Source organism: Pollachius pollachius (assembly GCF_949987615.1).
Source record: "Pollachius pollachius genome assembly, chromosome: 3".
NCBI classification, from domain to species: Eukaryota; Metazoa; Chordata; class Actinopteri; order Gadiformes; family Gadidae; genus Pollachius; species Pollachius pollachius.
The window spans coordinates 47,488,658-47,512,641 of record NC_136936.1 but is presented as its reverse complement, the minus strand read 5'-3'; the positions used below and the strand labels follow the sequence as shown (position 1 = coordinate 47,512,641).

Below are 23,984 nucleotides of genomic sequence, written 5' to 3'. Positions count from 1 at the left end.
TGGGAGTGCTCATGCATCAAGGGATTGCTCATGCATGATAGGAGTGTGAGACACACGAAGGGAGTGCTCATGTATCATGGGAGTGTGACAAGCTTGGAGTGAGTGTGACATGCTGTGCGGCACGCACACCCAGGCAGCTCAGAAGAGACACAGGACAGGTGGAGGTGGATCTTAGGAACATGCTGCTACTTTAAAGATGGAGAGAGAGATAGATAGAGAGAGAGAGATAGAGAGAGAGAGAGAGAGAGAGAGAGAGAGAGAGAGAGAGAGAGAGAGAGAGAGAGAGAGAGAGAGAGAGAGGGAGGGACAGAGAAAGACAGAGTTAGGTAGGGACAGATAGAGAGAGAGGGATGAGAGGTTTCAGCTCTCCTCTCCCCTTCTTAGGAGAGGAAGAGAAGCAGTGTGACAGCCCAGATCACAAGATATGAAACCTGGAGCAGGTGGGCCTAAGGAGACCAGACGGATCTCACGCACACGCATAAACACACACACTCGCTGCTTTAATGTGTGTGTTTGTGTGTGTGGGTGAGAGACACGCACAAACACACACACACACACACACACACACACACACACACAAACACACACACACACAAACACACACCCTCTCATTTCAAACACACACACACACACTCAAGCACATATACGCACAAACACACACACGGACATGCACCAACAGACACACACGCACAGAGATAACTGACAATTATATGGATTAGTGCACTACCGGTAAACAAACACAGGGCACGCCTCAATGACTTCTTCGCCTCATTTAGTTTAAACTTGTGTGTTTTTCCGCTTGACCGTCCAGACCCGACGCAGAACACATCCACACCACGATCCTCGTCTGGTGGCGGCGTCTGCCTGACCTTGAACAACCTGTCTCTGTTGGAGGGGGCGAGGGAGGGCGACCTTCCCCGTGTTAATCAGCGAGCTCATTCGTGCATGCTTTAAACGGTCCCCACTGGAGGGCAGGCAGCGTGTTTGTTTATCTACGTGAGGGTGAGTCCGCTGTCATCATGAGCAACAGAAGTATCAGCAGAGATCTGCGGCCATCGGCCAGTAACGAGGAAACAAATGGTTACTCCAGCCAGAGCAGCAGCGTGTGGATGTCCACGGTGTTAGTGCGGGGGGCCGCATGGCCCTAGAGCGTGGGTGGGAAGGAGGCTGTGGGCCGTGAAGAGGCGGCACTGTTCACAAAGCGCATTTCCACCACTTCAAAAGGCCGGCTTCATCCATATTTTATAGCCCTTCCAAAAATATAGAATGGTGATTTAAAACGTTGTTTTTTTTTCAATTTTTTGTTTTTATTCAATTGCATGCGGCAATTACTAACTGGATATCGCAGAGCGGAATTGAATGTTTTCACTTCAATGAATAAAAAATGTAAGAGGCTAATATTCTAATTATAAAAATCCTTACGCACCGCAGCCCTTCTTTAAAGGACAAAAAGATGAAAAAGTAATTTAGCGGTGTGATGGATAGATCCTGGTCCAAATCTCGACTTAAATGCACAAAGTTAAAAGTAAGTCACATGACCCTCTACAGGGAAGCCACAAGATTGCTGTTATTGAAGGAGATTGTGTGGCATCAAGGTCACTGCAGTGGCTTCCAGAGAGGAACTCCTTTGGAGAGGCAGGGAGGTCCTCATGCATGGGTTGCTCCTATAAACACCAAGCCACTGCTATTGGGCCTTTCGCATTTCAACTTCCTCCACGCCCCGTGGAGAATGTAATGTGCTGAGGGCCAGGGGCCAGGGGCCAGGGGCCAGTGGCAGGGATGGACAGGACAGCCAGGGACATGGTGATTAGAGGGAGCCACGTCCAGCACACACACAGACACACACCCTAACACAAACACACAAAAACACAGATAAACACACATGCAAAAACATACAATACACACACACACGCATAACCCAAACACAGATATACACACACAAACACCGATACATAGACATGCAAAAACATACAATACACACACACATACACAGACAAAAAAAATACAATACACACACACAAACCCACACACTTACATACGCAAACTCACACACAACCAAAAACCCGAACACATACAGACAAACGCAGACACACGCAACCAAAAACTGAAACAGAGACACACCCGAACACAATGACAAACCAAACACACACACACACACAATCACACATACACACACACACAAAACATAACCACACACACTTCCAGTGGAGTGGAAGTGGAGAGGAGGGGCTGCACCACTTACACAGAAACCAACGGAACAATAGAGGGGAATTGTATCTGATAAGACCGAAAATAATGGATGCAAAATGGGGGAGAGTGAGGAAAATAAAACGGGGGGGGGGTTACGACGGCGATACAGGGTGACGTCAGGCAGAAGGGCGGGTGAGCAGAAGGGCAGACAGTTGTTGGGGAGTAATACAAATGGGTTTTCGGCTGGCGAACCCACCTTTCCCTCGTCCTTGGGGCTGTCGCTCAGATGGACCACCGGCCCCGGGTGTGTTTTAGTACATCTGGGAGAGAGAGAGAGAGAGAGAGAGAGAAAGAGAGAGAGAGAGCGAGAAAGAGAGAGAGGGGGGGGGAGAGGGAGAGAGAGAGAGAGAAAGAGAGAGAGAGCGAGAAAGAGAGAGATGTCAATCAAAGACATTCTGTTCTGAATCACAAACCAGTCGCTAATCCAATTAATTTCGTAAATTAAAGCTGCAGTGTGAAGGTTTGAGTGGCATACTAGCCCCCCCCCCCCGCCCAATAGATTTATAAATTGTATTTAGTTATTAGTCTGTAACATTATAGGTCATAGCTTACAAGTAAAACAGCAATCATGTTGGTTAATTGAAAACACGTCTCTAGAGCTGTGTCTGTGTTACTTTAGAAACATGGCAGTGCAACATGGTGGGTTTGGGATTATTATTTACATGTGATTATACACTAATTAAAACATACAAAATGAAACGAGAGCTGAACATACAGAATGCTATCACAAGTAGGGAACTACGAGGACGTAAAGCCAACATTTATTGCTGCATCATGTACACAACTTACATACACAAAAAAAATAGACGCTACATACATGCTCTTTCTAAATGCCCTTGTGGATCCTCCCCTAAAAGTTGGGCAGAAACAGCCATTGAAAAAAAAACTAAAACATTTTGCTCAGAGCTTCAAATATCAAGGTTTCGCCAAGGGTCACAGCAATATGAGATGAATAAATGTTTTGTACCTCCGGAGATGTGTTATAACAAAATGACATTCAATGGAAGAGGGCTTGCACTCATCAGCCACAAAAAAAGGATTCTATTAACAACGAAAGCACTTTCTTTTTGTTGGTGAGGATGACTCAAAACTCAACCACTTAGCGAACCCTTATTGACAGTGTGGAAAGTTTTCCTTGACTCAGAAAGGTGAGCCCAAATGCACTTTCCTTCCACCAGTGGGATTCATGCCTTGAACGCTCTGAGCCCGAGCAACACCGCCCTGAATAGGAGAAGCGCAGGCGGGGGTTGGCTTTGTTGTCGGTGTTCAGGACGAGCCCTGAATGCTGATCTATGTGGACTTTTACTGAGTTAGAACGCTGGATTCACAAAAGGCGCGATGTTCGTGGAAAAGGTATTGACTGCATGGTTCCGGTCAAAGTCTGAACTGCTGTTGGCAGGCTAATTATTAAAAAACATCACGCACACGCGCGCGTGTGTGTGTGTGTGTGCGTGTGTGTGTGTGTGTGTGTGTGTGTGTGTGTGTGTGTGTGTGTGTGTGTGTGTGTGTGTGTGTGTGTGTGTGTGTGTGTGTGTGTGTCTCATTCTGCATATACCCAGGTAAAACAAAACTATTTCAAAACCCAAAAATATGTAGGCTTCTTGATGCTCGTCAATATTGGCACACTCAGACACGCGGACACACAGACACAAACACTCCCGGCAATCAGGGGGTTTACAGGGTACCATGGCAACCACTCGCCCATAGGGCAACAAGACTAGCCAAGAAGAGCAGATTAAAGAGATAGAGGTCTGTTTGCATGTGCGTGTGTCTATGTGTCTGTGTGTCTGTGTGTGCGCGTGTCTGTGTATCTTAAAGGATGAGGAGAGTCGGCAGGGTATTGGGAATGGTTACTATGGCGATTGACGAACTGGTTTTATGACAGTTAAGCCAGCTGACCGGAGATGGATGATCGTAAAATGTGTGTGTGTGCAGATGCGTCTGCAGCACTTTGTGCGTGAGTGAGTGAGTGAGTGAGTGAGTGAGTGAGTGAGTGACTGACTGAGTGAGTGAGTGAGTGTGTGTGTGTGTGTGTGTGCGTGTGTGTGTGCGTGTGCAGGCGTGTGTGCATGTGTGTGTGTGATCCTCAGATCTATACTGCTCTGGCAGCCCAGCCAGTGTACAGGGCAAGAGGCTGGGCCGTCAGGCTGCCTTTCATACCAAATCCCCACTAATGTTTCAGACTGTCAGCGAGCCATCGCCGGCCAGCCAGCAAGGACCGCTGGGCTCCCTGTTAGCTCCAGGCACCAACAGCCAGTTGGTTTGATCAGCTGTAAACAGGTCCACTGGTCCACAGGTGAGCCCAGGGAGTACCAATGAACTAGTTGTTAAGGTCTGGTCAGCATCGCGGGCACAAACACACACACAAGCAAGCACTGTTGAGATGCATTTTCTGCAACAAAACATATATACAGTACACACACACACACAAACACACACACACACACACAAACAAACAGACACGCACAAATGGCTTCAAACACAGCTGCACACACACATATTTTATGATCGCCATCCCCTGTCTGCTGGCTTTACAGCCATAAAACCTGTTCATCAATCACCATAGGAACCGATACTCTACTGTCTACTGTTCATCCTTTAAGAGACACAAACAAACCCATACACACACATTCACATGCAAGCACACAACCAGACAGACAGACAGACACACACACACCGACACAACACACACACACACACACACACACACACACACACACCCGGCCCCCACACACACAGACACACACACACACACAAACACACACACACACAAACACACACACACACACACACAGGGCCGTTATTGGCAGCATGTGCTCGTCCTTCCGTCCCACTGAGCCTGTGGTCCTCGTTGGGGTGCGGCCATTAACCTGATCAGCCGGCGCTTAATGAAAAATGAACGGGCTAATTATTAGGACGAGGAAACGTTACGTTAGACACCCGGAGGGACCAGTGCGGGGTAACGGATAGTCGAGAGCAATTTGTTGCTGTTCAGAAAGGTGTGAGAATTAGTTTTGATTTTACATCATTTTATATAAAATATTTTATTTTATATTTTTAATTAAGCAGATGGGATGCCGGATCTCGCATATGTCTCTTTGCAAAGGAAATAGACTGTAAAGAATATTACATTGTAATCTAATTGTATTACGGTCGGAAGGTATAAAACAATTTGGCTACGTTACAGCCCTGATCTGACCGTCTGTTCTAGCCGAGGAGAGTCGGCGCTACGGTGTACTGCATTGCTTAAAGACTCTTGCCGTCTATGTTTGAATTGCCTTTCATGGGTGAAAGGCGAGTACTGGTGCCACTGCTGTAAAGGGTTTCTACTTCCTGCACCTTTTCAACAAACTCTTAAGGTTGAGCTCTTCAGGTTGCTTCAGGGAAGCGGTCTGGTTGGTACAAGCATGTAGCCTTCAATGAGTTGTAACACTACACTGAAACAGGCAGTGATCTACTGTGTGGATGGTCAAGGGGGATGGAAGCAGTCAGGGGGATTATGGGTAGTAAAGTTCAGAGGAATATCGATGCCAGGGCATATACCAGGGGAATAACAAACAAAGAATGTTATGAGCAAATGTACACTTCCAAGTACTACAGTAGGGAGGAAGACAGAGTATGAATTGGTTTGTTAAGGAACCCGGGAGGAGGAAGAGATATGTGTCTTTGAAGCAAGCTGGGAGACTGAGCCAATGAAGTCTTTCTTTCACTCATGGGCAATAACCTTTGTATCATTCAGACTCGGGCTTCAATAATATCAGATTAAAGTGGCATTGAAGATTTTTATTTGTATTTTTTTGATCTGAGGATTTATGACTAGAGAGAGAAAGAGAGGGACGACAGATGGAGAGAGACAGAGAGAGACAGAGAGAGAGAAAGAGAGAGAGAGATAGAGAGAGCAAGAGAGACGGACAGACAGACAGACAGACAGACAGACAGACAGATAGACAGACAGACAGCCAGACAGAGAGAGAGAGAGAGAGAAAGAGAGAGATAGAGAGAAAGAGAGAGAGAGAGAGACAAAGACAGAGAGAGAGAAAGAGAGAGAGAGAGAGAGACAAAGACAGAGAGAGAGAAAGAAAGAGAGAGAGAAAGAGAAAGACGGAGAGAGAGAGAGACAAAGACAGAGAGAGAGAAAGAGAGAGACAAAGACAGAGAGAGAGAAAGAAAGAGAGAGAGAGAGAGAGAGAGACAAAGAGAGAGAGGGAGAGAGAGAGAGGTGACTTTATTTGGCTACAAATAAAGTCAACTCAGACAAACACTTTCATACTGAATGCTAAATCCTGTTTCCTTTTTGATGTGGAAATATTATTAATGTATTTACCTTCACCTGCACCTCACTGATACTGCCATCTCAATTTAATAGTATTTGAAGTCTGGAATATAATGTTTTTTGTTTACTTTTTAGGTACTGCCCTCTGATGTTGGCGTCAGTATATTTTCATGAACGCATTAAACTAGCTTGTCAAAGCCGAGGCAGCAGGTGGTGTCTACCTAGATGTTGATTGAGTCTAGCTCCGCAGATGGAGAGGATGCTTTGCGATGGGAACATGTTGGTTTGTTTGGATTCAGGTGAAATCACAGCCTGCAACAGTTTCTAGGGCCAAAGTGTAAACAATACACTCTAATGGCGGATTTAAAGTGGAGGCTGCAAGATTGATTAGCGTATAAATTAAATAAAAGGCAGTAAATGTTAAACGTAGCAGGTTACGAATAACACAGAGAGACCAAGAGACAAATGTTACATTGTGTCCTGAAATTATTACTTTGATTGTTTTTTATTACTGTATTCCAGACACTTTCAGATGAACCAGCAGCCAGATTTGATGCTTCAGTTGAAATAACCAATGATGTCGCAGTATTGGTCATTAGGGGCAGGGCACAGATTATCCAAGGCAAAATGACCGCAAAAACGACCTACCCCGAGCATGACTCTGGGATAAAGGGCTATTTATATTGAGCACACGCCATTAGCCGTGTAAGGCAGTGAAAATAAGGCAATGAAAACTATAGATAGCTTTGAATTAATAAGCAATTATATGTTTGGAATATGGCTCACGATTATCTTTAATATGTTCGGTGTGTTGTTGAGAGGGGAGCAGGACTAATGGATTTTATGAAAAATGTAAAGCTAAAACCACTTCAGGGATATCACATTTTATACATTATCGTCGTAAATCTTCAAATCGCTGTTTCAGTAGCAATAAATTGACCGGCTAACTTGGCTGGTCACGTAGCTCGCGGCAGCGTACACACGCGCAGAGTCTCCAGGCGCAGACGGCTCCTTGTCAAGGCTAGGTCCCTGAGTGTTCTGTTTCCCTGCCTGTTTGAATTGAAATGCAAAGCAGGCACTCCTGTGCAAATCCACTTCAGCTCCAGCGGGCCCTGTATTGGCGCTACAAGGACCCATCGTTCTTTTTATACAGAAGCCCACATCATTTCAGACTCAGCTCCCCTCACTTATTGAATAAAAGCCTCCATTAGAGAAAGTCACCAAACAAACCTTGAAGACGTGGGACACATGCACTCACTCATTCAGACATTTGACACACAGGTAGACAGATGCACGCACACAAGCACACAGGCACACACGCACACACGCACACACACACAAGCACGCACACAAACTATGGTAGGAAAGCTTTTTTATGCATCCATGTTATAAGTTTCAGGGTATTTTGATCATTTCAGTTTTCAATTTCATTCAGGCAGTTTTCAAATGTTGGTAAATACGTTATTATTTATTATTATTTCTATGTTGCATGCACCAATATTCAATGAGAAAAACAAAACTTGGAAATACAGAAGTGGACTCATGAGGGCACACAAACACACACAGACACACAAACGCACGCACACACTTTTGTAGTCATTAAAAAAAGTATAAACAGCGGTAGGGGCAACTGACAAAAGCTTACACATTCACACACACACACACACACACACACACACACACACACACACACACACACACACACACACACACACACACACACACACACACTCATTAATTTTCATTTTCTTTCTGTTGGAAAGACAGGAAGAAAGCGTGTTTCACCCTGTGCGTAAATCTATGTTCCACAAGAGAACCCGGTCCTCATCCCTATTCATGTGCAGAGAACATGGGACCCCAGTCAAACAGGAAGCCCTTCCTGATGGTGTTGTTCATCAGCCATGACTCAGTCCCAGACAGCCTGAACTCACTGCGGTGCATCTCTGATGGAGAAGTGCAGTGCAGCGCATGAACAGGCCGCGACGCACGTGTCCTTATCAATCATGTGACGCGCCCGGAGAGGAAAGAACCAAAAGAGAGAAAAACAAAGGGGCCTTTGGGTCTTACATTTCCTCGTTCCTCATTGGCTGATGGTCTGCCTGCCCACTCTAACCCGCACACACAAATACACACTTCCACAAACATGTGCGTACACGTGCACACACACACACTCTGGTCTGCGTAGACACACACACTCCCAGGTCCACATACACGCACACCAACACAAACGCACACTATTACTCCCTCACTCACCCCCACACCCATCCACACCCACACACCCACGCGCCTAAGCGCTCTCTCCGGCTTAGCTTACGAAAGCAACGCCGCAGACGCCTGAAAATGACTGGTGAGCGACTGGCGAACGACTGCTGAGTGACTGCTGAGTGACAGGCTGCTGGGGGAAGCCACTTGGCAGGCTAACACCGGGGACACGGCCCGTGGGAGGGTGGGACGGTGGGAACGGGGCCCGCAGCGCGTGCCCCAGCCCGGCCCCCCCGGGTGTAGCCGTGGTTCGAACAACAACGGGTAGAACAACAACGGGTAGAACAACAACGGGTAGAACAACAAGGAGTGGGGTGAAGAGTGACGGTGGAAGGAGGGCGTGTGAGGGGACGGCGTCTCAGAACAACCAGGAGTGGTGGAAAGGAGCAGGGGGTGGAGGCCGGTTGTCCTTTCGGGGTCAAGTGCTGTTGATATGATTGAATGCCCGTGCCTCACATGCGCACACGCCCACACACAAGCACACACGTGCGCACACACACCCACACGCACAGACGCACACGCTCATACACGCTCACACAGCCGTCACACAAACGCAGACACCCACCCACACACGCACACACACCCAGACACTCACACTGACACACACGCGCTCAGAAACCCACGCACACACATCTACACAAACCAACAAACGCACGCACACACTTTCGTAGTCATTAAAAAAAGTATAAACAGCAGTAGGGCAACTGACACAAGCTCATTAGAAAGCTTTTCAATTGCACCCACAACTCTGAACTCCAATCATCCATGACCCTTTGTACCATCATCAACCATTATGACCATAATCATAGGCCTTTTGACGTCTGGATTCATCATGGTAATTGCCGTCCTCTTCATCGTCATACTCCTCCTCATCTTCCAAACCATCTTCATCATCTGCATATTCCTCGTCCTTCTCCTTCTCTTCCTTACCCTCACCATCCTCCTCTTCCTCATCATCCTCCTCATGGACCACCTCTTCTTCCTCCTCCTCCACCTCCTCATCATCATCATCCATTGACACTCCTCAACCCCTCTAACATCATCATCAGCATCATTTGCATACTCCTCATCCCCTCCAAAATCATCATCAGCATCCACTTCCTCTTCCTCCTCCTCCTCGGTGTAATGCGTAGCGTAGTGTGCTGCGACGCTGACTCACAGTTCGATGGCCTTGTTCCACATGATGACGTAGCCGGACAAGACAAAGGACTCGATGTTGACGATGTGCGTGTTGCCTCGCTCTGTGCCCACGTACAACCACTTGCTCTGGAACGGAAGGTGGCAGAAGGTGATCCTGGCAGAGAAAGAGAGACGGGAAACGGTCAGGTTGTTGAACGTATACAGTGCAGCCATTGATATACAGTGTGCAGTATAGGGTTACTCGAGAAATGATGTCAATGATACCTGTCAATACTGGACGAGTGTGCGAAAGCAAATCATCTTTGAATGCATAGAGTCACCCTCAAAGATACAAACACATTCACACAACCCACACAGTGTTCAACCACTTTACCTTTGGCTCATAATATTATTATGCTGTTATGTGTAAACATCACCGAACTGTCTCCAGCATGCAATTGCATACATGTTTATGTGGAATGCACATGCTGCTCTAATTAGTGTTTTCAACTAATCGAAAAAACGTACACAAAAATAATTCCCTGCTCTCTGCTTTCAGCATGCTGATCACTCATTTCCATAATAATTCATGATTATACAGTTTCTTTTTTAATGATGGTGATTAAGGACTAATTGTCGTCTAATTGGTCACATTGTTTGACTGTAATATTCTGTCTTGTTAAAAATACAAAGCAGATGCTCTCTTGGGCTCCTCGCTAGAAAAATACATTTCTGACTGCCAGGTTTCGCTGCGCTGTCCTGGCTGAATTCAGAAGCAATTAAGAAATAAATACCACAAAGCTTCGAGAATAGATAGCACTCTAGAAAGTGTGGTCTTCCAACATGAGATTATTGTGCAATGTTGCATCCATCTTCTGGGTTTGTTAAATATTAAATAGTTAGCAACTATAGAAACTGAAACTTCTTTCAATACCAAGGATTAGAAGAAATCAGCAGGAAACAGAGTGTCCGCTTATCGAGCGCCCCTATCTCTGGAACAGCCTGCCACCTTTAATTATGGAGGCTGACTCTGCCCAGATATTCAAAGCAAGGCCGGTTGAAAACCAGCTGCTGTTGCCAGGACTGATGCTGAATGCGTGGATGTGTGTCAGCGTCTGTGTCTGACTATGTGAATGTTTCTGATTGCACCGATGCATGTTTGTGTAGTCACTGATTGAGCAGCTGTCTACATGTTTCTAATTCTTCTAATATATTTCTCCTACTGTTTAAGGGTGTTGTGGTGACTGCGACTGCATTTTTCAGACCCCCTTTACAGTTAAGCGGAAAGCATCCCATCATCATAGACACTATTTATAGATAATTTATTAACTAAATGATTAGCTTGTATATATGTAGATATATGGCCGGTCAAGCCCTTTGAGACCATACCTTTGATTAAGGGCTAGAAAAATACAATTGAATTGAATTGAATTAAATGGTAAATGGTTAACTTACCATCCAGCAGTATTAGTTGTGAGGAATAGTCATTGTATGTGTTTGAGTCTATTGGCAATATGTGTATAACATGCATCATGCATGAAAACTGTTATTGAAAACCAAACTCTAACACAACTTAAGTTAGATGATGAGTGGTATAGTGGGTTACATAGTAGTGATACAGGTACAGATTACTTTATGGATCCCGGAGGACATTGCTTGTAACAGTTGCTCGGTTAAAGCCGGAAAAATCAAAGTAAATGGAATAGAACAAGCAATATAAACAAAAAATCCTTTTTAAATATAATTATTGTAAATATAGATAAACTGTGGATCTAACCAATAGCAGAACACAAAAATAAAATAAATATATATTTTTAGCTGAAGCTAAATTAATTGTCTCAGGTATATTACAGGCATATTGTACAGGTCATCTGAATAAGATGAATAGTAAAAAGGATGAGTTCAAAGTGGCAAAGTGATGACTTGATTCCGGTCCAAATCTCAACCGTAATGCACCAAGTTTCCAAAGCTGTTACTGGCAGTTTCGGATCACCAGGCGACATCACTCAGAAGTTCTAACCTAACGCCCCCGCCCGCCAAATCTGATTGCAGCCTGAGCAATACAGCCCATCCCTCAATGAAAAAAAAAGCCTCTACCAGAAGTGCGCCAGAAGGTGTTTTTCATACACCGCTAGTTGGCTAGCTCAAACAGGGCTTTTCCTCCAGCTAGTCTGTATATTTCCTTGGCCCCTGATGTGACCCGTCCTGGAGCCCGCCCTGGGTGGCGGCGTAAGCCTCCGTCGTCCTGTTTGTAATCACTTTCGCGGGGGGGGGGGGAGTAGAGATCAACACAGGCTACGTAATTCACTCCTGTCAATGGTGATTACCATGCGGGGAGGAGGGGGAACAGTCCCCCCCTGCCTCCAGCCGCCCAGCGAGGGAGACAGGATTATTATACAGGAGATAAACGACACAGCAGATCAATTCAAAAAGGATTTGGGAGGCCCAGCCAGAAGACAGGACAGGGCAGTTGTATGTCTAGCTACCAGGGAGGTTCTTGTCTCGGCTTAGCATCACACACGCTTTTTTATTGCATTTCGTACATTGTTACACGGGGCGCACTCATATTGCATGTTCGGGGTTTGTTTCGATTTTTGGAATAGAGTGATAGAAGATTCAATGGAACACCAATTGAGCCGTTTTATTTTAGAAATCCACTCTCTCCTCAGCTCCATGGCTTTTGCATGTGATAATCAGTGGAGAGTGGCGGTGGGACCAAGCACACTAGTATGCTAACCTCGTAGGGCACTTTGTGGAGAGCCAGGGTCGAGCCTGAGAGCTGAACCGCTGAGCTACGTCTCATTCCCTCGCTCTTTCAACCCACTTACCCGTCCGGCTTCGCAGTGGAAAATTAATTTATTACCTATGAATATGTTTATTTCCCAGCGAGCGTTAAATATATGCATTAATGGTTTTATCTATATATTTGCTCATAGTCATACGCCAAAGCTGGACTATAAGACCAGAGATAAAAAAAACCCTCAAATGGATCAGTCAGAGGCAGAAGGATGCAATGGGCAACCAGCCTGCAAACCTATAAAGCGACTGATGTTGCTGTATAGACGATTGTAATGTCATGCACCACACTGACCGTGACCTTCCCATCCAACACAAGAACCTGGAGTTAAATCCATTAATTTTGATGTACACCGTCGTCATGGGAACACTCAGGGTGGGCAAAAGAAGATTCTCCCACATGGAATTGGATTAATGTCAAAGCTCTTCAAGGATAACTGTACGTCCTGGCACTTGTACATTGACCTTATTCAAGGTACTTAATTGTGTAGCATCTACAGTAGCTGCTATCGTTGCTTTACACGGGGAATCACTTCTTATGAGAAAAATGTACTTATTGTAACAAATGCACTTATTGTAAGTCGCTTTGGATAAAAGCGTCTGCTAAATGCCCTAAATGTAAATGTCTAAATGTATAACTTGGGGATTATTCATCCTGCTTTCCCATCATGTTGGTTCTAAGTGACTCCTTCGGACAACAACTTTGGGAATTGCTCCAGTATTGAACCAGAGCCTCTCAGGCTCGGGTTGCAGCCCGGGTTCAGGTGCAACACCCTAAGGGGTGATAGCACCCTGTCTAGGTGCGTCCTCGAAAAGGGAATTAGCACCACACGGGAGTTGAGATTTGCAGGAAGAGAACCGCTTGAAACGTGAGTGAGAGCTGGAGAGGCGGGAAATCCGGCAAGAGTTTATTATGTTTTTTGTTGCGACTGCAGAAAGCGTAGTTCAGTGTTATCTTAAACACATAATACCCACGTAGGACACATCGTTTTGACATTATACTCTGACTTCTTAAATGCAGGGTAGAGATGAAGGTCGCTTAAGACTGGAACATATTCGCCTGTGATATGTTCCACCCTCCACCAAGAAGAAAGAAAGGGCTATCAAAGGAAAAGAAAGAAAAGAAGGAAAAGAAGGAAAAGCAGAGTGGATGGCTGGCAGCAGATGGCCCCTGACAGGTCCCTGGCAGGGCCATTATCGATGGCGCGTCCACTGACTCATGCACATTTCCCCGGAGAGTGTCAGGGTGTTAGCGTGCTAATGCTAGGAGGCCAGCGGCCGTACCCGGCACTAACCACTGGGGCGCCCCCTGCCCTCTGAGCGATGACTCACGACGGTCCTGCTGCCCGCCTCCACAGCGCTTTAATTCAGCTCCCCGCAGCGGAGGGGGGGGGGGATCCATTTTGACAGCGTCGCCTTCTCACTCCAGGCAATTATGGAGCCCATTGGAAGTTTGGGGGGGGGGCGACTGGGTCAGGGATGTGTGCAAAATCCATGGGAGGACTTTAAGACATTTATTTCCTGAACCCCACTGTTTTCTCTTTTTTGCATCTTTATTTGATCTGGTCCGCCGAACGATGATCGAAACAGACACTTGCCGACGAGGTGAAGGGAACGATTTTTCTAAACACGCACGTGTGATAGTGTTTGGAAAAATCGTTCCTTTCACCTCATTGTGTCGCAAGTGGCGTGTTGTCATTTCCGTCTGACTCTATTTTGGTCTTCAAACCCTGAGGTTTCGCCTGAAAGCTGTGTCAGGAGAATAACTCCCAGGACAGATCAACTTCTGTTGCCCCCCCCCCCCCCCCCCCCCCCCTCCTCCCAACAACTACTGGTCGCATCTTTGGCATCCATTTCCCTTCGCCCACGATATTTGACTATCTTTTGGTCAGCAAATTAATCCACAAAACATTTGAATGAACCAAACTTTGGAAAAACAATGCATAAAGTTACTGGGGCCATGCAGCTTCAGTTCTGTGATACTAACTATATTTGCTTCTACAATAGAGACAGACACAATGTATTTCAGTTAAAATAACACCAGTGCTACTGGAACGACACAATGAAGGGATCGGGGGAAAGAGGAGAACGCATTTGGCCCAATAGGTGATAGTGATCGTGATAGAGGTAAGAGGTCTATATGAACAGTGTATATATGAATATGTCAGCGAAGGTTTGTACACAAGTGGGCTTTATGTTCACCATGACAAGCTCTATCACCACACACGCACGCACACACACACACACACACACACACACACACACACACACACACACACACACACACACACACACACACACACACCCACACACACACACAAACGTGGAACCGGGGCTCACCTCTCCCTGTTGAACTTGAGCGAGTGCAGGATGGCGGGTCGTCTTTGCCGCAGGTTCCACAGGTGTAGCGTGTCGTCGGCGCACGCCGTGACCAGCGCCCCCTGCAGGCCGAGGAAACAAACAAAGAAGTTAAGACACGGAGAAGAACTGGGTTTTTGGAGTTTTGTTATTTTCATTTTTTTTTTGTTTTTGTTTCCCAGTCGAAAAGAAAGAAATACTGGGAGCACTGGGGGGGCTCTGCAACACAATCGTAGATTGTGTGTGTCACCTCGTGACGTCCTAATGCCTTTCTGTTTCAGAGCGTTCGAACGTTTCCCTCTCATCCGCTGAGCCACTGAGTGCCGCGCCGCTGATGTTCTCCCTAATTGTCGAACCTAATTGCTCGTCTTCCGCCTCTTTCCTGTTCATAATGCAAAACCGTTTGTTAATACTGCCCATTATATTCACATATTCATCAAACAGATGGTGCTCCCCCCTCCAGCACTAATATAAAACAGTGTAGCACCGCATAAACCCCCAAGAATATGATAATCGGATCATCCCGACTCTCTCTCGCACGGATAAAAAAATCGATAGGACTTTTGCTGCGACACCCCGACGCCATCGTTGCAGAGTACAGGATTTAAAGCGGGGAGTTCATGGAGGGGAGACAGTGGGAAACTGTCACTGATCAATACTGAGCGATCAGCACAGCTTGGACGCCGCCACCCAGAGGACTGGTAATAAGCATTAATGACGTTTGAATGGCGAGATCTGCAAATGGGCCGGAAGAGCCACGCCTACAGCCCGCAGAGGGCGACAGACGGGAAGAGAGATGGGTGCCTCTTCCATCCGTTTGTTTTTATTAGAAGGGTGAGCGGAACGTGTTGCTGTTAGGAGTGAGGGCTCTGTTGTCTGTTGCAGTCGCACACACAAAGGCGCGCACTTACACACACTCACACAATCTCACACACACACAGCAAAGGTTGGTGCGATATCTGCAGATAGGCTGATAAATCTAATTAGCACCCCTACCACTGGTTGCAAGGGATATGTGCAGAGTGTATGTGGGCGTGAGATTGTGCGTGTGTGTGTGTGTGTGTGTGTGAGATTGTGTGTGTGTGTGTGTGTGTGAGTGTGCGAGTGTGTGTGTGTGTGGGCAGCTGTGTGTATTGACACACGGCAGAGAAATGCCGTCCCAAGAGACACACAGAGTGTTTGCGTCATCAGTTATTGGAGCGTGGTGAGGACAGAATTGGCAATTGAGTCATGTTTAATTCAACAGCCCGTCCCCTACTCGATGGTATCAGCAATATTATCAATGTCTCCGGCCACGGTCCCCCCACAAAAAAAATGCATGCGTCAACATTGAGAGGAAGAGGAATGGGCTGTCACTCAGACTTAGAGGGCCCGCTAATTCACTTATCTGGGCCCCCCGTTGCCTGTCAAACAATGACGTCTGACTTGACGGTACCGTGACTCAACAGAACGCGAGCACTGCCTTCTTACCCGACTGTCTGCATATCAGGAAATTAAATGGGCCTTTGAGTCCCTTCGGAGTGGATGCCTAACATGGATCGCGTAGACACTTTGTTATAAATGTACTCAGAGGCCCCAGTTCGTTCTCGCCATTAGCACAGCAGGCCACATTTCGTTTGGAAATGGTTTTGTATTGAAGGCTTAACTTTTGTGGAAAATAAAAGGGAATAACGTAAGCCGATGCCGTTTGGGTGCTGTCGTCTAACGCTGGAGACACAGGCGGCAAATCGGAACCAGCGGCAGGTGCTAGCCAGGCCCTGGGTTCTGACAGGGGTTATAATTAGCAAACTAACGGTGAGTTTTCCAGAGCAGCACCGCAGTGTGTTGGCCGCCCCACGGGAGAATTAGTTGTGGATTACAACCTTAATCACAGGAGGACTCTGTTGAATGTGATGTTAAGTGGGCCCCTAGATCTCAGCAAAGCCATTAGTGTTCTATGACAAATATAATTTCTCCTGCTTACCAATACTCCTCCTTTGTTTTCATTATGTTTGTCACCCCTGGAGGCTACGCATGTGTGTGTGTGTGTGTGTGTGTGTGTGTGTGTGTGTGTGTGTGTGTGTGTGTGTGTGTGTGTGCGTGCGTGTGTGTGTGTGTGTGTGTGTATGTGTGTGTGTATGTGTGTGTGTGTGTGTTTTAATATGTTTAATATTCTTGTCTTCTGTAGTTCTTAAAAATGTATCTTCGAGTCTATTGTCTTTGTTGCCTTGTGTCTTTTCGGTACAAAGAGAGAAATTACAGTCTTAAGTCATCGGCTCTCTCACTCAGGACGCTGAGATATCAGGCTGACCTTTCTATCATTGATTAATGATTAAATATTGCAAAGACCATTTGTCAAGCTAACAAAATAAAACTGTGAATCAAACTGTGTGACATGAAAGTGGATTGGGAATTGACCAATCATAAATGGGCATGAACATTTCAAACATAAATGTACTGTGCTGAACTTTGTAAAACGTTATGAGACTTAATAAAACATGACGAGGGTACTGTAAAGCAGTAGGAATGATCAGTATGAATCAACATGGTGAAATGGTGGTTCCTGCCATGTTTGCTGAAGTTTCAGTGGTTGATGCGCATGGTGTGTTTAGAACTATTGCCATTACAAATGGACGAAGTCTGCAATTAGACCATCTAAGGTTAGACACAATTTAATGATCTGAAATATTGAAGACATGCAATGTAAAGGAGAGAGATAAGTCATTCAGACTTGAGTAAACAAGTTGCTTGAGTAAACAAGTTGCACAGCTGCCAGCTGTGTCCTTGCAGTCACAGTAACTGTATTGCTAGAAAAACATAGAAAAGCATAGAAAAACAAAAGGCCATTATTTTATGAACTGGAATACCTGTCACCAAATAATTACTTGGAATAAAAAGGGAAAGCATTGTGAATGTTTTTATGGACGTTGGACAATGTGCACAGCAAAACAAAGGGAATATGCATCCCAAACATTTTCTTTTGGCCTGCGCGGCATTTTCAATTAGCCATTTCATTGGGCAATGTGATTTGTGTCCATGGAAATTGGATGAAGTGGTCTCGATTTCACAAAGACAATTTCTTTGTAAATCATTGAGTGTTGTTGATGGCGATAAGGCCGACATAAAAGAAGTCTAAATAAACAAATTGTGATCCAATATTTCAAATTTCATCAGCAGGGGGTCTGTAAACCCTCCCACACTCAGCGATCTACTCATGTATTCAATATTCTGTCTAGCACTCGCTCACACACACACACACACACACACACACACACCTGTCTGATGTCGACGCTGTCCATCATCTGCCCAACAATCCATCCTCATCCTTCCATCCATTCATCGACCCACTCATCTAACTAATCCATCCATCCACCACCTCCTCCATCAAACGTTCCCTCCATCCATCAATCTATTGATTGATCGGGTCACACCATCCATCCATCTGTTGGTGTATGAGTGGCGGCCTTTTGATTGGACACATCAGTGGCCCGGTCAATAGGTTCCCTCCAAACAGATTTGCTCCGGCAAAATCAATAGCTAACAAGGCAGATGTATCCACGAGACATCGCTGACAAGGAAGACGTCATCAGCCTTCAGCGGCTGGGAATGGCTGCGCAGATTGTGTGTGTGTGTGTGTGTGTGCGTGCGCGCATTCGCGCACGTTATTGGTAATCGATCGGCAAGGAGAGTGAGTGATGCAACAGTCCATGCCACGGTGACCCCAGTCATCTTGGATGTGTGGCCCCCGGTCAGGGAGCTGAACATCACAAAGCTGCCCTGTGATTTCCCAGTGACAGCACAGGGCTGGCCTGATGGCTGGACAAGGTGGACCACATCCGTCATGTCATGTTCCGTTCCCTCACCCCCTCCCCTCCTGGGTGCGTGTGTGTGTGTGTGTGTGTATGTGTGTGCGTGTGTGTGCCTGATGTTGTGTTGTTGTCACAAAACTTGCCCAGGGTACACATTCCACTACCCCACTTGTTCCACACTCACCACTTGTTGTTCAGGCTTCGGGTTACGTCATTTCACGGTCAATGAATATATGACTCCATTTTCCGACTCCGTAATTGAGATGATCACAGAGCCTGGTCGTAACAAACAATAGCATATGTGCCGGTGGGCCAGAACCGTGATGAGCCGTTTCCTTTGTAACCAGGTCACAGTGTTCATCCTCAAAGGTTAATAAGGCGTTTGTGCGAGGATTTGTCATGTTGACCCTGCGATGTTTTGATCACACTCCCTCGTTCTCTTCTTCCCCTCGTTTCGCTGTGCTGTTCACACACACAAACGCAGGCGCGCAAACACACACACGCAAACACACACACACACACACACACACACACCTGCTACAGGGGTTCCGTCTTGGTTCGCTGTTGCATTATTCAGCTTCGCCACTTGATGAATTCCAAGCAGAAAAACAAACACAAACCCGCAAATCTATTCACACAACTGTCTGCGACAACAGAATGTAATTTTCCCTTCCGATAGACAAGCATCTTGTGCTACCTGGGGGGCTAAGATAGGGGCTACGCGGTGACTTCCCCAAGCAGGAGATATGTGTCATCCCTCTGCAGCTGTCCGGCTTTCAAGCTGAGTTTGGGAAATGGGACGGAGATGGCAGGACTGTGCTTAACGCATGGCTTTCCAGAGATTTGAGTGTGTGTCCGTGCATGCCTATCTGTACGTGTATTTGTGTGCATGGGTGTGTCTGTGTGTCGCTGTGCATGCATGTTAGTGTGTGCTTGTGTGTGTGTCCGTACACGTGAGTATTAGTGTCCTTGCAATCGTGTGTGTGTGTGTGTGTGTGTGTGTGTCTGTGCATGCATATCTGTATGTGTGTATGTGTGTGTGTGTGTATGTCTGTGTGCATGTGCATGTGCGTGTGTGCATGTCTATATCTGTGTGTGTGTGTGTGTGTGTGTGTGTGTGGCTCTGGCTTGACGCTCTGCTGTGTGTTAGTGCTCAGTGGACCAGAAACACATCCATGCTGCACACACAAAATCACAACAACATGAAAATCCTCAACGACGTCAGAACTCTGATCCAGATACTGGTTCTCCTCCTCCACGAACCCCCCCGCCCACAGCCCACAACCCCCCCCCCCCCCCAACGTAGGGCTGCCTGCGTGGCTTCGAGGAGCGGCTCAGAACGGGCTGAATGTCAAGAGGCCGCGGCGGCGTGATAAGTCGGCCATTAGCGGGGCAGCGCCGGGCGGGCCCCGCTGTCGCCGCCGCCGCCGCCGCCACCGTCGCTATTATTAGTCACTCGCCGTATAAAACCAGGAGCGGCGAGGTCGCTGTCATCGCGTATTAACGTCAACAAGAGACGGATATCAGGAGAGGGGGAGCGACGGCGGCCCGCTTTCTGAGTGTGTGTGTGTGTGTGTGTGTGTGTGTGTGTGTGGGTGTGTGTGTGTGTGTGTGTGTGTGTGTGTGTGTGTGCGTGTGTCGTTTGATGTGTGGAAACACGCTCTGACGCATGGGAGCGCATGTAAACAAGGGAGAGCCTTGAAGATCAGAGAGGCGCTGCTCAGTGGGGGCATCTCCGCGTCGTCGGGAAGAGACCCTGGCTCGTCTGAGGAGCCGTGTCTGTGTGTGTGTGTGTGTGCCAGAGCCACAGACACACACACACACACAGTAGCCACACACACACACCGACAAAGACAGATACACACACAGATACACAGACACACACACACACACAGTAGCCACACACACACACAGACAAAGACACACACAGATACACACACAGACAAACACACACAGATACACACACACAGTAGCCACAGACACACAGACAGAGACACACACACAGACACACACAGTAGCCACCCACACAGACAGAGACACAGACACACACACACACACAGACAAACACACACAGATACACACACACAGTAGCCAAACACACACAGACAGAGACACACAGACACACACAGATAAACACACAAAAACACACACAGTATCCACACATACACAGACAGACACACAGAGATACACACACACAGACAAACACACACTTCCATTTGCTGCAGACACGCTACAAAGAAGTCCTGATAGATTGCAAAAGTAAACCCGTTGCTAGGATGAAGAGAGGCAAAATGGGGCAGCCGAAAGGCCAAGAGAGGGAGGGGGAGAGGGAGAGGGAGAGGGAGAGGGAGGGGGAGGGAGAGGGGGAGGGGAGAGGGAGAGAGAGAGGGAGAGGGAGGGGGAGGGAGAGGGAGGGGGAGAGGGAGGGGGAGAGGGAGAGGGAGAGGGAGAGGGAGAGGGAGGGGGAGAGGGAGAGGGAGGGGGAGGGGGAGAGGGAGAGGGAGAGGGAGAGGGGGGGTGAGGGAGGGGGAGAGGGAGAGGGAGAGGGAGAGGGAGGGGGAGAGGGAGAGGGAGGGGGAGAGGGAGAGGGAGAGGGAGAGGGGGAGAGGGAGGGGGAGAGGGAGGGGGAAGGGGAGAGGGAGGGGGAGAGGGAGAGGGAGAGGGAGGGGAGGGGGAGGGGGAGGGGGAGAGGGAGGGAGAGGGTGAGAGGGAGAGGGGGAGAAGGAGGTGGAGGGGGAGAGGGAGAGGGGGAGAGGGAGGGGGAGAGGGAGGGAGAGGGAGAGGGAGGGGAGAGGGAGGGGGAGAGGGAGGGGGAGGGGGAGAGGGAGAGGGAGTGTGAGAGGGAGGGGGAGGGGGAGGGGGAGGGAGGGAGGGAGAGGAAGAGGGAGGGGGAGGGAGGGGAGAGGGAGAGGGAGGGGGAGGGGGAGGGGAGAGGGAGAGGGAGGGGGAGAGGGAGGGGGAGGGGGAGAGGGAGGGGAGGGGGAGGGGGAGGGAGGGGGGAGGGAGGGAGAGGGAGGGGAGAGGGAGGGGGAGAGGGAGGGGGAGGGGGAGAGGGAGAGGGAGTGTGAGAGGGAGGGGGAGGGGGAGGGAGGGAGGGAGAGGAAGAGGGAGGGGGAGGGAGGGAGAGAGAGAGAGGGAGAGGGAGAGGGAGGGGGAGGGGGAGAGGGAGGGGGAGAGGGAGAGGGAGGGGAGAGGGAGAGGGAGGGGGGAGGGGGAGGGGAGAGGGAGAGGGAGGGGGAGAGGGAGGGGGAGGGGGAGAGGGAGGGGAGGGGGAGGGGGAGGGGAGGGGGAGAGGGAGAGGGAGAGGGAGGGGGAGAGGGAGAGGGAGGGGAGGGGGAGGGGAGGGGGAGAGGGAGAGGGAGGGGAGGGGGAGGGGGAGGGGGAGGGAGAGGGGGAGAGGGAGGGGGAGAGGGAGAGGGAGGGGGAGAGGGAGAGGGAGGGGGAGGGGGAGGGGGAGAGGGAGGGGGAGAGTGAGAGGGAGAAGGAGAGGGAGAGGGAGAGGGAGGGGGAGGGAGGGAGAGAGAGAGAGGGAGAGGGAGAAGGAGAGAGAGAGGGTGTAGGGAGAGGGTGAGGGGGGAGAGGGAGAGGGAGGGGGAGGGGGTGAGGGAGAGGGTTGGGGGTGAGGGAGGTGGGTGGGTAGAGGGAGGGGGGATGGGGGAGAGGGCGAGGGGGAGGGGGAGGGGTGAGGGGGAGGGGGAGTGGGGAGGGGAGAGTGAGAGGGTGAGGCGGAGGCAGAGCACACAGCTATGGCGGTGTCTCTCTGGGCTCTCTGTTGGGGCTCTTTCAATTGAGTTCTGTCTGCACGGTCCAAAGCGCTCCGCTTGCTGCAAGGAGACTTAAGTGCCCTTTTTTTCCCCCGGGTGGGGAGTCAGAGGGCCTCTGACTCCCCGGCCGGGCCTCTGTAGTGGGCTGAGCCGCAGAACCAGGCTGCCTGCTGCGGGGCATGCTGATTTGGTTTTGTGTGTGTGTGTGTGTGTGTGTGTGTGTGTGTGTGTGTGTGTGTGTGTGTGTGTGTGTGTGTGTGTGTGGCTACTGTGTGTGTATGTTCCAATGTGAGTCGGTGTGTGTGTGTGTGTGTGTGTGTGTGTGTGTGTGTGTGTGTGTGTGTGTGTGTGTTTGGCTACTGTGTGTGTGTTTGTGTGTGTCATTGTGTGGGTGCGCTTGTGGCTACTGTGTGTGTATGTGCCCGAGGGTGTGTCTACTGCACTATAGCAAAGCCTCGAAAAGAAGATGGAACAGATGGAACGTCATGTAACTTTCTACGTCTTCATTCGTGTTTCTATCATGTGTTCAGTCTGGTTTGGGCGGTTCTGCTTTGAGTGACGAGTTGACGGACAGATGAATTTCACGCGGGTCTCAAGATCACATCAAAGCACCTCAGGAAAGAAAACAATTGAGGGAAAACCCATCTTACCTCGTTGATGAGAAACTGAAGTTGGAGAACGGCGGCTGTGGTCTCATGGTGACAGTAGCAGTCGACCCCAGGCCGTCCCAGTCTGATGACGGAGTCAAGGAAATATGGCCCAGCAACAAGACCAGACGACCACAAAACCACAACAACAGCAAAACACGACATGCAAAACAGGCGATCTCAGATGAACAACCACAGGGGTTAGGGGCCTTTCATAAGAAGGCCTCCCTCTTTAAATCAAGAGTCACATAAAGGCAAACACTTGACATCCCTGCAATGATGCTGTTTCTCAGCCCTTTTCTTGCATGCCCCATTGGCCTGTATACTATGTTCCACTATATACAGACTCTGCAGATCTCAGCCAAAGTTCTTTCTCTCTCTCTCTCTCTGGCAATTACCAATCACCCTACGGCCCAATGAGCTGTACGATCAGATAGCAAAGAGCAGAAGAACCAGCAGGAGAGAAACACTGCACCAGATACGACACAACAAAGAGTTTCTGTTTTCTGTATCGACGGTCTACTGCTGTATATTTAACCTATGGGAATTGAACCAGCAGCATGAACCTTTGGTTTTAGTTTGAACAGTGAGGTGCTTCTAAAACGGAGCACTGTTGAACCAAGTTAGCTATAGCCAAAGACTGAAGTTTCAACAACCGCTGGGAGGGATAAGATGGAGAGAATGATGTTGCAATGTCACACATATACTGAAATATAAACATGCATAG

The 23,984-nt window shown here is 48.3% G+C and overlaps 1 protein-coding gene across 1 annotated transcript in view; it reads right to left on the bottom strand.

Annotated features, from left to right (window-relative positions):
- stxbp5l (syntaxin binding protein 5L) overlaps positions 1-23,984 on the bottom strand; it is a gene marked incomplete at both ends in the record, with an annotated part of 119,606 nt that overhangs the window by 46,335 nt on the left and 49,287 nt on the right. The window contains 4 exons of the mRNA XM_079733322.1: positions 2,447-2,510; positions 9,945-10,079; positions 15,041-15,141; positions 23,261-23,342. Coding sequence (XP_079589448.1) covers positions 2,447-2,510; positions 9,945-10,079; positions 15,041-15,141; positions 23,261-23,342 — 382 coding nt within the window. The remainder of the gene's footprint in view (positions 1-2,446; positions 2,511-9,944; positions 10,080-15,040; positions 15,142-23,260; positions 23,343-23,984) is intronic.